At 42.8% G+C, this 16,071-nt stretch overlaps 1 protein-coding gene across 2 annotated transcripts in view; it reads right to left on the minus strand.

Annotated features, from left to right (window-relative positions):
- Positions 1-12,893, minus strand: part of TRPM3 (transient receptor potential cation channel subfamily M member 3) — a 421,669-nt gene extending 408,776 nt beyond the window's left edge. For both annotated transcript variants that reach the window (XM_074569357.1, XM_074569355.1), the window contains exon 1: positions 12,715-12,893. In XM_074569357.1, coding sequence (XP_074425458.1) covers positions 12,715-12,873 — 159 coding nt within the window. In that variant the 5' untranslated portion in view covers positions 12,874-12,893. The remainder of the gene's footprint in view (positions 1-12,714) is intronic.
- Positions 12,894-16,071: the final 3,178 nt, after the last annotated feature.

The raw sequence follows: 16,071 nt of genomic DNA on the forward strand, positions 1-16,071 counted from the left end.
AACGCACACCCCAGCCGCTAGTAATAAACTGCGATCTCCCTAGCTGCCTATGATGACAACATCATACTCAGCAAGGTCGTTAGCACAGGAGGCACAATTAGCTATAGCTTTCTAGTGCCATATTATTAAGCAGAGAAAAACACTCCTATAAGACTGTATGATTTCACTTCTTTACAGTCACCGCCTCCAGGAAATTAAAAATATTTTAACCTTTATGCAAAGGGAATACACCTGATATTTTCAGCATGAGACTAAAGATTATCCTCAATATCATGGCATTAAATAAAGTCAGCTATGAGACTAATTCTATCAGAAGTCTCTGTCCAGGTATGAGAATCACTTCGCTATCCTGTTATAATGCCAAGTGAGCAGCTGGAACAGCTGGAAATGGTCTAGGAAATGTCCTTATACAAATTTGCCATGACATTCTTTTAACCTTTGCCAGAAGTTTAAAAAAAAAAAAAAAAAGCCAAACAGACACACATATTTGGACAGGGAGTTTTGTTCAGCCTTGCCTCTAGTTTCAGCATTAAATGGTTTGTTTTATGTCACAAGAATTGTGACTATATAGAGTAGTACCAGATATTCTCACTAGCCCTTTCAGTCCTAGCAAGCTGGGTCTGAGACAACTGTAACTCCAGCCCACGCTCCAGCTCGCCTGACTCAGAAAGAGCCAGGTAACAGTTTGGGCATCATAATATGAACTACACTGTAGTTTGTAAGAAGAAGAAACAAAGGAGGAAAGGCTGCGGGAACCAAAAGAAAAATAGTGGGTAGGAGATATGCAATCAACCACGGTGCAGAATCATTGCTTCAAGCATCCTGTACTGGTCTACAGATCTAAAACCCAATGAAAAAGTGGGATGAGCCCATCAACGCTTTTCAGTATAATAGTACTTCTGCTCATTCTCCAAAAATAGCACAATATAAACACATCCTTATGACTCAACTTTCAAAAAGACTTTACATATATACACACACACACACACTTATATATATAAAAATTGGAGTGTGAAGAGAAAAATATGCAGAGATGGTAGTCTCAGTGTTGCAGAAAGTCTCTCTTTGAGGGAAAGAATAGAACAGTTAGCACATGCAAAGAGGATAGTTCAAGGAAGACACACACAGATAAACCACTGACTTATAAGAAAAATCTGACATTTCTATACACAATTAACTCCTAAAAAGGGGGACTGGGCTGAGGGAGGTTCAGACCATTCATCCCACAAGTGATGAAACTGGAAAAGTGGCACAAAGAGGTGCTTATGATGGGAAAATAGAAGTATAAGGATATTTTAGTTAGTGTGATCTACAGGAGTGGGTGAACTGCATTTTTTCCCTGAGACAAGTTAACTCACAGCACATAGGGATCTTTAAAGGGTTCTAAGTTTTTCTTCAAATGAGAAGCCCCTCCAACAGTAGGCACCAGTGAGGAGGATGCTTGTTACTCTCTCCTTCTTTTAAAAAGCAAAAGGAATAGCTAAGGCAAGCTTCTGCTTTAAAAGACATTTTTGTACAGCTGCCACTTTGCCATGACTTTCCCATTGAGGTACCACAACCAAATTGCAATACAGCGGTTGGTAGATTACAGAGACGCAAGCAGTGACTTACACTTAATTTATATCTCATAGTCATTGTGTATTTGGTCTGCAGTGATGAACTTGTGTCTGTACTGAACCAAAACCCAAACCAGCATCTCTGTAGCCTAGAAGCATCTTCTTCATAACAATAAGAAAAACACTTGATGAACAAAAATAATGAGCGTGCTTCTTTACTGATTCAAAATTCATCCTTTATTTGAGCAACAGAGGGGTATTCTCCGATTAGGTTTTGAATATATACTTCTGTAATTTTAGTATTTTGACAGTTCTACCGTCTGTTAACTACTGCAGAAAAATCATGTGATCAGCAGCACTGTGTCTCAGTTAATGAAAACACTGCTTTCTACTGTGCCATCATTTACAAATGTTGTGCACTGCAATCCACCTATTGTATTCTGCATTTTCTTAATTAACCATCTTAGATTTTCACCAACTCATTCTGTAGTTTAGATTTTCACCAACTCATTCTGTAGTGCCACCCTACTTGGGAACGTGAACTAGCATTTATACAGTCACACTCCAGCACTGACATAGGGACAAATCATTACTGCTCTACTTGCATCATAACCCAATTGATGCAATAGTGTGAAACAGAACATCTCTGAAGTCCTCTCAGTACCTCAGAGAAATAACCATCAGGGAGTTTTAATAAGGTTGTGAAATCTACTGACAGAGAGAACAATATAACTAAGGGCTTCCCTTCTTAATGGCTTCTATGAGTTAATTTTAAGACTATGACCTTTTAAAAGCTTTCAAGTGTCCCTACACTTTTACATTCTTATATCTAAAGGTTTTATATGCTCACCATCAGGGCACATTCCACCAACTTCAAACACATTGTGGCAGGAATGAATTTGAGCCACTGTAGTCTTGGTCCAGAGGCTGAAAACTTGAATTCTGATTAAATTGTATTTTCATACAACACAGTATCTGTGTTCTTCTGTTGTCAATGTAAATGATTGAGAGCTGACTTTTAATATTAGCTTTTAAAATAACTCTAATACCTAAACACTAGGGAAATATTTTCTTCAAACCAAAATGCACATCTTAAATCAAAGGGCCATTGTCTCCAGAACAATTGTATTGAATCAAATCCAGCCCTGTCACAATTTTGACAACTGAATGGGGGAATAAATATGTTCACCTCTGTGAGGAGGACTTCACTGCATCTACCTTCACAGCTGAGCTCATTAAAATCTTTCTTGCCTGTCTTGTTGCCTCAGTAGCTTTCCACTTGTCCCCAAGATTCATTCACAATTTCTGGTATTTTTACAGCCTTACACATTTCCTATGACAAATTTTTGAAACCCAAAGCTTCCCACCAGCCCCTTTGGAAATTACAAGTCAACCGTGTGCCAGAATATCCTCTAGGTCAGCGTAAGGGCACATTCTGGTGTTGCAAGGAATACTAATGGAGGTCTGTGCTTGGAGTCAGAGAATGGAAATACTAGGCTATTAGATCCACAGATTTATTACAGTCACCTCTGCTTGTTCATAAAGAAGGTCCCGGTTTAGCCTTTAGTCAAAAGCTTGTTTTAGTCATCAAAGCTTGACAGCTTTGAATGCAAACCTCCCCTCAAAAGAGCGTGAAGTTCACAGACTTTATCGTTCCGTAGCTAAAATTTTCAGAGCATGTACATGGATACGTATGGATACATAAGACCTGCCAGTCAATGAAAACCAGGTCTTTAATTTTTAAAACATGCAGATGATGATAACTACAAAGAAACAGCTTGTGCGATTCAACTCTTAGTTAACACTGCTAATGCTCCTTCTATGAATAGAACAATATTTCAACATTAATATCATGACCAACTGGAAGTAAGGTACCATTTATAAAGACAAATCAGCTTCTGCTCCCAGGAACTTTCTCTGCCTTTCTTGGTCTCAGATTTGGAAATCAGTTTCCAGTAAGTTGAGAAATACATATGCAAATATAAATATATACATACATATTTCTCCATTCATTTATTCTTGACCTTAAATGTATAACAGGATTAAGCATAAATATCCTGACATCACTGAAGCTTCACCTATCTTCATAAAACCTAAATTTTCCCTGAGATGGTCTATGAACCAGCTCAGCACAGCCACTAAAAATAAAAACTCTCTATCATCTGATGTGTGTTCATAAAAAGATAATTAAATATATGAGTAAAACGTTGAAAAAATAGTCACAGTAAATATCATGTTATTACCATTTTCAGTGGAAATAACGAGAGACTAAAGACAGAATAAATAGCTATAATGAATTAGCACATTACCATCAGATACTTTTTCTCATTACACTTTATTTCCAGAGAGCAAGCACTTAAAGTCTGGCAATAAGTCGCAGAAAGTTTTAATTTGGTTGTTTATTTAGACATGATATTTTATTTTTCTCTCCTTGCACCTCTGAAGTCACTGTGATTCGAAGGGTTTTATAACAAGACAGTTTCTCTGCAATTCATGATAAACTTCAAAAAGTTGCAACAGGGGATCACCTACTTGGCATATTCTTTACACAACACTTCATTATGTCATTAAAGCAAATCCGTTATCTAAAAGCAAAAAGAACATAAGAAGAACAGAAAAAACTACTTGTACAGGAAAAGAATAAGACTTTTTTTTTTTTTACATTTTCATTTTGAAAAGTGAAAGGATTGTCGAAGTGCTGCTTCAGCAGAAGTATTAAATATATGTCTCTAAAGCATTGCTTTCAGCTGCAAACACAGCAAATAGGTTAAAATGGGACGCTTGCATCACTTTCCAGCCAGTGTTAGACTAAAAAGTGCAAGTTGTGTCTAAAAATGTGCTCCTGTTTTCTTAACTGATATTAACATCTCAGATACTTTGAGAAGTACTCGTCTGTATTATGTTGTGATGAATAAAAGAATATCCTATAACCTTCGGGTGAACTCCAAAAGCCTACATGCATGCCTCACAGTAGTTTCTTCCTATGAAGAAAAAAAAAAGTTAAAAAAGTGTACCACACAACTCAAAAGACCACTGAGATCTCACTTGCAAAAGAGACTGTGAAAGGTAGAAGTGTCTCCTGATCTAGACACAAGTTTTTGTGGTCCTAGTCACAGGTGTAGGGATTTCTCATCTCCCCATACCACTTGGTTTCCTTTTTCCTTACTCTTAGATTCTTGTTTGTAATTTAAAACTTTTTTCTCTTTTTAATGAAATCCAGTATTTTCAGGCAAGACCTGAGCAAAGTGTACAGAACAGATAATAGATAAAAGGTCCTATAGGAAAGCCAGCCTTCAGGGGGCTGTTTTGGCTTTTTGCAGGGTGATGGGGACAACAGTACCTCTATGTCACCAACTCATAGACTACCAGTCCATCCACAGCATACAATTAGAAATGTTCAAGATTTTAAAAGATGTCTGTTGATTCTGGATGTTTAGTTTGAAATCAATCTTTTATTAAAAAGGAAGGCCAGCCACCACTTCAAAATTATCAGGCCCCAAAAAAGTAAATGAGGTAAAGTCAGAAATCCCCAATTACTAATAATTTTTGTGATTCTGCCTATGGAGTTTGATACTATCATTGTAATTATTAAACTTCCACCTCCTTTTGAAATACATGTACTTTGATTTCAGATACAGAATAGACTGTACATTAATAATTAATAATTATTATCTTCGCAAGAAAGAAAAGAAGTCTGCAAAGTAACTTCAGTTCTTAGTATTTTCTTAGACGCAATGTCTTCAATATAATAACCCCTGATGCATTTTCAGGGGAGACAAACAGATGAGAATTCTGGATATTGAACGACTGTTCTGTTTTATCATTTTAATGAGAATTCGTTTTTGCTCTTCATTTGCGTTTGGGGTTTTTTTTTCCTGTTTTCCTCATCTTCTGTGCTAAAAATCACATCCTAGCTCTGCAGTGACTTCCATCACATATGACTGCAGTCAGTTATGCCACACTCTGCTCTACCAGGTAGAGAGTACTACTTTCAAAAGCTACAATCATACCATAATTTATCATTGAAGGGACTTCGAGGGTTGCCTAATATAAGCATCTTCCAGAATTATTTAAATCCAAAATCTGAAGCTTTTCCTTCAGCCCCAAATTTAGCAATTTCAAAGTCACTTCATACTAATAACTGAGGATTATGGATGTTTTTCCAACATCAGGCAGAGCTCAGTCCACACAACAGAGAACTCCTTCACAAGAATGGCAACAGGCAAGCCAAAACATTTTCCTCGGAACAGTTCAAAATGTCCAGTTTGTCACAGGACAAAGTATTTGTGCAAAGAATTAGTTATGCTCTCTCCAGCTACCAAGAACTTTAAAAAATTAATGATAAAAATATTTTCTTCAAAGATGGTAAAAACAGATCAGAAGTAAAATTCATTACAACTCATCTCATGATGTGAGCCCTACAGCAGCACAACCTCCGACTTGCAACCTGCGCAAGCGCCTCTCGTAGGTTTCACCCACCCAAGCCCTCGCCTCACCTCCCGGTCACACCGCTGACAGAGATTTCTCGCTTCCATTTTTATTGGATTTTTTTATTGCTGTGCTTCCTGAGGAATGAAATGATCAGAAAAGTATTACGTTCAAATAATAAAAATAGTAACGGACACCTGCTTTTAGCTTGCTCCTGTGAGCTAAGTCCTCTAGCCGGCAGAGGCAGCAAGGAGCCTGGGCTGGGCTGGTGGGGGCGGGATGCAGGAGAGAGGGGTACACCCTCCCGCCGGGGCAGGAGGGAGAATGGCCAGGCAAAGTGTTACTTTCCATTTCACAATGTTATCAGGTTATTTTACCAGTCCATGCCCTGAGCTAGAACTACTCTTTTTGTTTTTCTTAAGAAGAGCGTTTTCATTACTGATAACCACTGTTGGTACGTTTTTCTAAGTTTTTCAAGAAGTTATTAAGATTATAGACAAGAGTTGCTACATGTGCTACTGTGCGTCTTATAAACTAATTCTCAAAGGACTTTTTACTGTTGATTTGCACAATCACAGGGTAACTCAGGCTGACAGGGACCTGGGGAGGTCTGCAGTCCCAGCCCCTGCCCAGAGCAGGCTTGGCTGGGGGGTCAGACCAGGCTGCTTAGGGCTTCACCCAGTCCGGACATGAAACCCCCAAGGATGGCACACCCTCCCCAGGCACAGGCTCCACCACTGAGACGTCCTCCTGGGGAAAAGGCTTCTTATCTCCAGCCTGAGCCTCCCTTGTTTCAGCTTGTCTTGCTGCTTCTCACCCTCCTGCTGCTCACCACTGTGAAGAGCCCAACTGCGTCTCCTCCATCCCCTCCCATAGGTGCCAGGGATGCTGTTAGGTGCCCCCAAAGCCATTGCTCCTCCTGCCAACAGCTGGTCCTGGTCCTGCAGGCTCTCCTTGTAGGGTAAGGGCTCCAGCCTCACCATCTCGGTGGCCTCTCCTCACCTCCCACCAGTTTGTCAGCGTTGTTCCTGTGTTGGGGACCCACACTGGAGGCAGCACCCAGACAGGGTCTGACAAGCACCAAGCAGAGGGGAGAGTCCCTGCCTTCCCCTGGCTCTCGGCCCATGTTCTGCTCACACCACCGCAGGCACCGCTGGCCCTCATTTCTGCCTGGGCACACGGGTGGACCCGGCTTGGCTCACTGCCCACCAGCACCCAGGGCCATGCCCCAGAGCTGCCCCCTCCCAGGGCTGCACATGCCCGCCATCCCTTCCTCCAGGTTGCAAGTTGGAGATGCTGAAGAGGACAGGCCATGCACAGACCCTGCAGGACCCCACTGGATACCAGCCTCCAGGCAGTGTCTGACCCATAACCACCACCACGTGAGTCCACCACCCAACTGGGTCCTCACCCGCCACCGTGTCCTCCTTCCCAGACTGTAATGTCCCAGCCCAGGTCCAAGAATATTGGGGGAGACAGTGCCAACAGCCTGACTATAGCAGAGGTAGGTGGCATCTGCTGCTTTCCTCTCATTCCCACCATTTTGTCGCAGAAGGCAGTCAGGTGGGTTAGGCATGATTTACCCTTGGTAAACCCTTGCCGACAGCTCCCTGGCACTGTCTTCTCCCTGCTGTTCCCAGATATGGGTGCCAGGAGGTCTCACTCCTTGATTTTACCTGGGAGTGACACGAAGACGGCTCGCATGTGGTTCCTCAGGGTGGCTTTTGCCATTGGTTGAAGGCAGGTGTGACATTTGCCTTTCTCCAGTTGTTGGGGACCTCCCTGATCTCCACAACCTTTGGGAACTGATGGAGAGCATCTGCACAAGGACATCAACCACCTCCCTCAGCACCTTGGGGTGCAGCCTGACAGGTCCCAGGGACATGCGTGGGTTGTGTCCTCCCTAGCAATCCCTGACTCAACCATCATCCCCAGCTGGTAGCTCCTCTCCTCCTTGAGCCCTGACACTAAGCACAGAGGCCTGACAGACATTGCTGGCGACAACAAAGGCGGCAGTGAGGACCTGCCTTTTCTGGGTCTGCTGTTGCTGTAGCGCATTCTCCGTCTGCAGTGATCCTTACCGGGAGACCACTGCACGTGAAGGAGTCAGTGATCCACATACCAGTTAATCCGAGTACACCTTTGCCCATGCTGTGCTGCACTGCACTACACATATGACTTGGCCTTCAGGCTGCATTGTGCTGCACAAATTGCTTAGCCGCAGGACAAACTCAGCCAACAAATTTTAGGGAGCTTGCGGGCAGCTCCCACTCATCACTGGCAATTACACCACCTGCACTACCTTGTGTTCATCTAAAAGTGCAGCAAGAAGTTCTCATGAGAACATTGTTTCTGCTTGCAAGCAGAGAAGACAAATAGAGTTGTTTCCTTGGAAGAACATCGTATAATAGCTTGAATGAGCAAAATGAGTCAGCCTTTCTATGGACAGGGTCTGCACGGTGTGCTGCACGAGGACTGGAGAACCACTTGATAACAAGAAGTTATCCTTGACACCCTCCAGCAATCTCCTGAATGGCTGGTGTCCTGACACATTAAAGTTCCCAGTGAGGATGGGGCTCTGTGACACAGAGGCTTCTTCAGGTTTTTCAGAGAAAGCGCCACCTAATTCTTGCACTTACCCTAGTCAGTGGTCTGTAACGCATCCCACCACAGTGTCACACTTGGTGACCTCTCCTCTGACCCTGACCCACAAGCTCTTAGCCAGACCTGAGCCCCACACATCTCAGCTGCTCCTTCACTCGGAGGGCAGCTCCCTTCCTCCTCTTCCCCGCCTGTCTCTCCTGAAAGGCTCGTCTCCATCCGTCACAGCACTCCAGCCACCTGAGCTGTCCCACCACGTCACAGGTATCCCAGCAATGTTGCAGCTCTATCAGCATACGCGGAGCTCTCATCCCTCCTGCTCAGCTCCCAGGCTGTGTGCGGATGTGCACGCACCTTGGAGGTGGGTGTCATTTTGTCCTGTTTTAACATGCATGAGCTCTGCCTTGCTCCCCCCGCCCTGCATTTTTGCCTTCTGCCCTTGCCCCACCATTTTCTCACTGAACTCCAGGCTGTAACCTCTCTCCGTGTGTCACTCCTAATTTAAGAGTGTCCTCATCAGGCTGGACAGCCTCTTGGCAAAGATGCTTTTGCCACAATAAGTGAGAAAGAGAAAATGACAGCTGATTTCTTAAGTTCACAAACGTGGAACTCAGAGGGCAAGCTGAGGTTTTTTTCGAGGCCCCCTAATCTGCTCCACAACAAGTCGCTCTGAAATCCAGCTCTTCACTCACTGGGTGACAACTGCTGTATGTATACCGTTCCCCAGCCATATAGACATGTAACTATAGCTGAGCTCTGCCATAAAGTGCGTGATTTCTCCATGCCAATCTTCTGTACTCAGCCCATCTAATTTTCAGTTTCCAGGACAGGACCAATGACCTGGTTCACAGCTGTAATTCCATTGATGCCACAGCAAAATAAAAGAGAAAAGTTACATTTCATGTGTTCATACATTTCTCACTTGTCATTTTGTTTCTGAGCTACTGTAAATATCCTGTGGGAAAATTCAGCTCAAAAGCAATAAGAAAAACATATTATCTTTGAACAATAAAGAAAAAAAGTTGCTGTAATCAGAAACTGTACAGCAGAATAGCCATTTATCTTCTTTTTTACTCAACTAGAACACTATACCGTGCAGCCCCTGGTTAAAAGGGGTTTAAAAACTCACATAATTCAGAGGCCATAAGTACCAATGACACTCAAGATCTTAGTAGAAAGAAGTCAGACATTGCTCTTTATGGGTAGAAATTTAAAATGATCCAAAATGTGATCTGCTGTTTTGAATGGCAAAACTTTCATCAATTTGAGCAGGGTTCCGACTCAGCTATCCCTTACCAGAGTTACACAGGCAGATGACGGAGAGAGGAAAACAGCAGCAAGGGCTTCATTTCTAAAGCAATACCCGTACTTTAGTCCCTCAATGTAACTGAAGTCAGTACATTAGAAACAAAGATAAGGGCTTTAAAGTTAGAGATTTTTTAGAGGCAGCCACATGTGTGATCTAGCCAATGTTAGCTCTTGCAAACCTTTTCTATCTCAAATATCCTTCCCTTCCTCAGCTCCTGCCAATAAAACAACTCCCTCTCTATCACTCAATGACTAATATAAAACCAAGCTAAATAAAATTTAAAAACAAACTGTTTTGGTAAAGAAATAAGACTACAAATTATTCTTCAGAAATTAACACTTAAAGAAAAAAAAAATCAACTTTTAGGATTATTCCTTGTTACTTTTTCATTGAATAAGTGAGAAATCAGGATCCGCAATTTCTACAATCATGTGAAGAAAAGGAAGGCTGGAAAATTCAGATATTGGCAGACAGCAGCTGATAAGAAAGACGCAGAAAAATAACATAGCTATTCTTACTACTAGCCACGATGTGCAATTACTAATCTAAAACTTCTGCATTTGACAGAAAAACTAAAGTAAGCCTTAATAGGGAGGAAATCAGATCTTCAAAACACAGAATTTGCCTTTTCTTGCACAACAAGAACAGCTACCTAAAAGGCTTTGCAAGACATTCAGATGAGATCCTTTAAGCAAAACAAACACACCCTCCTCCCTGGTTACTCTGCCTTTTCTTTTGCATAAATCTTAATTTTATAGAAGTAAGTTTGTCACATAGGTTAAACCCCAGCAATTGCTCTAAATAAGTGGTGACCAAAACTAGCAGTGCTTAATTAAAAAGGCATAGAAATCATCTGAGACCCCGTAACACTGTTATTAAGACAAGATTAGGGAAGAACCATGAGCAAAAAAATACACATGCATAGTGTCACTTGTGCCAGTCTTCTACTTCAGCACCGACCCCCAAAAGTCCTCCTCAGACCAGTGACAACCTTTAAAAAGTAAAACTGTGGCAGACAAATAAAAGTTAGTGCAAGAAAAACACAACCAGGGAGGCAGGGCTGGGGAGAGGCCATAATGCTGAAAGGATTTAAATTTTCGCTTTCTTTCAGGGATTGTTTGGGAGCAAGGGGGAACAAAAAGGAAGTTTGTGGTGGGAAATGTCTTAAGGATTAGTATTTTCTGGCATTGCTTTGGAAAATGATCCCAAGTGAATTATTCTTAGTAAAATGTGACTTCAGAAATCCTATGCTCTCATAAAAAAGAGAAGTGTATAAATGAAGAAAACACAAACTAATGGCTACCCATTCACAAAAATGAGTTTTATAAAAAAAACTAACACAAATTAAAAAACATTAAGAATCAACCATCCACATCCATCCTGCAATTTATGGAATTTAGTAGTTTAAGTGTAATGCAAATCCCCTAGTATAAATACACCACTTTAGTACTGCTTTAGAGAAGATAACAGGAAGAAGTTGCTCATCCATTCAGAAAGATTCTGAAAATGTAAAGATTAATCAAAGATTAATACTGACTTTTAATTCTGGCCAAACCTGAATCTCATTCAGGCTTCTGCCTGGAGAAAGAATTCAGCTCTGCTGTAAGCAACAAGAACCACTTTGTTTAGAACAACAGAAACTCAACGAGCCCTACAAAAAACCCTCAATCCTCCACTGCATTGTGCATTTTTCTGATAGTTCTGGTGATAGAACCCTTACCTGGAAATTAAGTTTAAGGCATCTACTGCAAAGCAGTGTATTCTGAAAAAATTCTGAAAAAAAACCACCCTTGGTTATAGTATTTTAATCTAAAGCGTGGTACAGATGAATGCAATGCTCCTCCTCTTCTCCCTCCATATGAGAATATTGTTACTTTCTCTGATGCTTTCTTGTTGCCATGGCATCTTTTCTACTGTAGGTCTCTTCACCCTCATGTTCTTTTCCCAATTGGCATTCAACCTGTGAGCATCTTCTCCCCGGCTCAAAAGCTCATAAATCTATGTTTCTTTTTGAAACAAGACATTTGATCTGTTGAATAAGGCATATATCACTCCAGATCTCCGAGAGTCAGCTTTCGGTAAGAAAACACAACATTGTTTCTAAACACATGAGGAGTGAGGTTGTACTTGAACAGGGAGCAGTTTGCTCAAAATCTCTGTTTGTATGTGTTCGTTCAGCACCTAGCACTAGGGTTCTGATCCCAAGGAAAAAGCCCGTCAAGCACTCTAATAAACGTCACTCACTTCTACTTGAATACTCAATTTATTCTCTCAATTTCCACGCATATCTTGCCAAGATGTTCGTTTTCCTCACATGTAATCTATGCCGTGGGCACGCATCCTCATCAAGATGTCTGGCCATCCACCTCAGAGATTCCCGACAGATCCCACCGAGCTGGCTGAAGGCAGACACACCACGAAGGAAGAAGACACCTTCCCAAGAAAACCTCCGTTTCCCAAGCGTGTGTTTTCAGCCTACCTGCCTTCCAGCCTTTGGCTTGTGATAGCTGCCCCTTCTCCTCTCAGCGGCACAACCCCAGGACAAGCCTCCAGCCGCTACTTTCCGGCCGCGCTGCCGGGCGGCTCCGACGGCCGCGACGGGGCTGCTCTCCCCCGGGGGCAAAGCAGGTACCCTCGGGCACACTCGGAAAGCAAAACGGGAGACTCGCACCTGTCGTAACTACAACCAGCGCTTGGGAAGGGGGATTCCTCCTCCCAAAGTACAACAGGTTCTCCTAACACCACCCCCACCCAGCGCTCGGGTTCACCAGGTGCCCGGACGGAGGATCCCGCTCCCGGTCGCGGCCGCGGGGCACTCACCGGCGGCGCGGCCGCGGAGGGTCCGCCGCGCTTGGCGGAGCCGCGCCGGGAGCTCAGCCGCCGCCAGGACTCCGCCAGCCGCCCGCGGCCGCCGCCCGCCGCCCCCTCGGCAGCACAGCCCCGCTCCGCCGCCCCGGGGCTCCGCCGCCGCTGCCCCATGGCCCGCGGCTCCGCCGGACCCCGGCTGGTCGCCCCGCGGCTTTGCGCGCCGCCCGTAGTTTTAACGATGCTGCCGAGACACGGCGCGGGGGGGAGTAGGGGAGGCGGGCTGGGGCGGAGCGGCGTCGCCCGCCCTCCGCGGCCGCGGGACTGCCCGGGGGGAGCCCCGGTGCCTCGGTGATGGGCGAGCGACGCGGGTTCCGCGGGGGCGGCGAGCGGGGTGGGGGGTGGAGAACACCCCGGGGAGCAGTTGCAGGAGGGCTGAAAGGGGGACACCCGCCTGGGGTTGGGAGGGGGGGGTGGTGATGGGGCAGGCGTGGGGTGCTTGGTGGCAATTACAGATCATCATATCCCATGGCAAAACTAAAGTTTTGATCTGGGGCGTGAGATGAAAAAGGTGCCCGGCGGAATTGGGAAACAAGCCGGGTAAGTGAAAGGGGCAGGTAGCTGTACTGTGCTTAAACGTGACAGGTTGCAACACCTGTTCACTTCAGGGTCTAGATCTTGTCAAAATCTTGACAGGAGGCTTCTTCTTACCAAACTACATTAGTTCTATGGAACTAAGTTATTTCCCCATAATAAAACATGTTCCTTTGTAAAGTCCAACAGCACTTAACAGGTGCACAGCTTCCACACCAACTCCAGCGTTTTACCTTCCTGTTTACACTTAGGAGGATGGAAACACCAAGTCAGAAGGAGAAGACAGCATGGTACCCATTGGTAGGGTACACCTTTGGCTGGCCTGCTTTTCTTTCTTAAATTCAACGAGGAGCATCGCTGGAATTAACAGCCTCTCCACTAACACTGGAAGGGTCTCCTGTGGTCCTGGCCAGGGTCCCAGATTCAATATGCCCTACCAGGCACTTTAGGGCTTTAGGAACATGCACATCAAGTTCATCAGCTCTGTGTGATGAGCACAGGGCACTGATGCAGGGCTGCAGCGGAAAGCCGCCTCTCCTCTGCCCTCTGAGATCACTGCTGATTTTTCTTCACAAGGTGAGAGGATGCTCAAGTCCCCACGGCTGAAATAAGTCAGCGTGTTAGCCTACAAGCTCAGGCAACAGCATTACGAGGTAAACATTTCATCTTGTTCTACACAGCCATGTAAAAAAAAAAAAAAAAAAATCTAGACAGACACTTGGGTTTTCAGGGACCATTAATAATACAGTGAGCTTTTTGTAGGCATTAAACCATTGACTTGTACTTATGATTTAACCATTCTTACAGAGATTTCTCAGAACACCATTTTGCTGAAAAAGTCAGATGTATGCTACTCTCTCGAGTAGCTGAACTTTCTATTATAAAAAGATGATATGACATTATAATGGATGATATTATTCTAGTTATAGCCACCATACTTAAAATGATTTATGTGAGGATATATTTTCCTCACAGTGTATCTAATTCCATAATAATAAGCAAGAAAGATGGGTCAGAGTTTCCAAAGAACATGTTAAATTCTCTATTTATCTCTAATATATATTGGAAACTAATGACTAAGGAATTTGTTATGGCATTAGGTAGTCTAATGCCTTCCACACCCCTAATCAGACTCCAGACTGATTAAGTACCTTCCATTCAGTGGACATAAATGTTAGCTGGAGTGTCTTTTCTTTACAGCACCTGTAACTGTAGCAAGTTACTTCAATTGGGTGAACTATTCTCGTGAGTGCTTTTAGCTTCATTTATTCCCCACTGAGGCACATCAGTGTTTGGTCAGCTTTGCTGATTAAGTCAATTAGCTTTATAATTTTTAATGACATCTATAGATCAAGTCCTCTGATGTCTCCTCTATCTGCTAGCCATAACTATCAAATTTCCCAGTTCCAGTGTTTTTATTTAATTATGCGTTAGAGGAATCTAAAGATTTTCAAATCCCACAAAAATAGTAAGCAAGTTATTTTTTAAAACCTCAAATTACATAAAACCCAGAAGACATGCTCTTAAGGAGTCGTGTTGAGAGGACAAGGAATAAGAATCTCTAAAGGAATTCATGGACAGGATACAAAAATATTTGTGTTACTGATTTTTCAGTAGTTTTGTTTAATTCTTTGGCAGCTGGAATGTGAATTTTGCTGCCTTCACCTTTTTAGTTACACAGACAGTGCTATACTACTTACTCAGCTGACAGTACCATGTAAGATACAACAGAAAAGCAAGCAAACATTCTTCTTTAAAATAGCAAAGCCATTTTAAATAGGCTACAAACTTCAAACTAAAATAGAACAAAATCATAAGCAAAAGCAATTTAAGGTAAATCTCATACATAACACGGGTCATTTAAGTAACATCAGAAGGTCAAATTTTGTGAAAAGCAATTCAGATGTCAATAAACATGAAAATATTGTTTCTTTTCAGAAGTTAAGGCTGAAATTTCAGCACAGAAAACATCTTTCTTCTTCTTACTTCAGTTCATAATTCATCTGAACCTGACGATCTAAAGGCCAGTCACCTTTTCTATAAACCGTCATAACAGTAAGTTTCAATTTGTTACATGGCCTGACTGGATTTAATGCAACATGTATGTTTAATAACCACCTACACAGGAGATTGATTTCTAACATTTATATTATACACACCATATGTTTATTCCTCATACGCTTGTAAACATTGCTGTTATGGCTTTAATCAGGCATACTGTATGCCTGGCAAGAAAGTATTTTCATCCTAAGCAGAGAAGGACATGACGGCATGTTATGTATACAGTAGCCCGATATCCTTATTTCAGCCTTTCTCGTTCCACCTACATGTTTGTTCTTCACAGTCATTTACAAGTACATTCAAATATTTATCATGAATTACAAGAAGGCACATCAATAGGCGGTGACAGGGCTCCATTTGCCTGGTTTATATCTTCTAGCCTAGAAGAATCCAAAACCCACTGAACTGTCTGGGACAAGTTTGAACTACTCAGAGGCTTGGAAGCAGTTGTTCAGGGCCCATGAAATGTCTTAAATTCACTTTGCATTAGCAAGACAGAAGTCAGAGAGTAATTTAGGTTGGAAATGGCCGCTATAGGTCACCTGTCCAACCCTCTGCTTGAATTAGGTCCCCTTAGATTAGCTTGCTCAAGGCTTTGTCCAGCCAGTTCTTGAAAAAACCCAGAATTGAAGACTTCATAACTTCTCTGGACATTTCAGTGTTTAAGCATGGTCTCAGTGAAAAAGCTTTTTCTTATAGCTGATTGGAAATTTCTCG

This window comes from Larus michahellis, chromosome Z, assembly GCF_964199755.1.
Source record: "Larus michahellis chromosome Z, bLarMic1.1, whole genome shotgun sequence".
Classification (NCBI taxonomy): Eukaryota; Metazoa; Chordata; class Aves; order Charadriiformes; family Laridae; genus Larus; species Larus michahellis.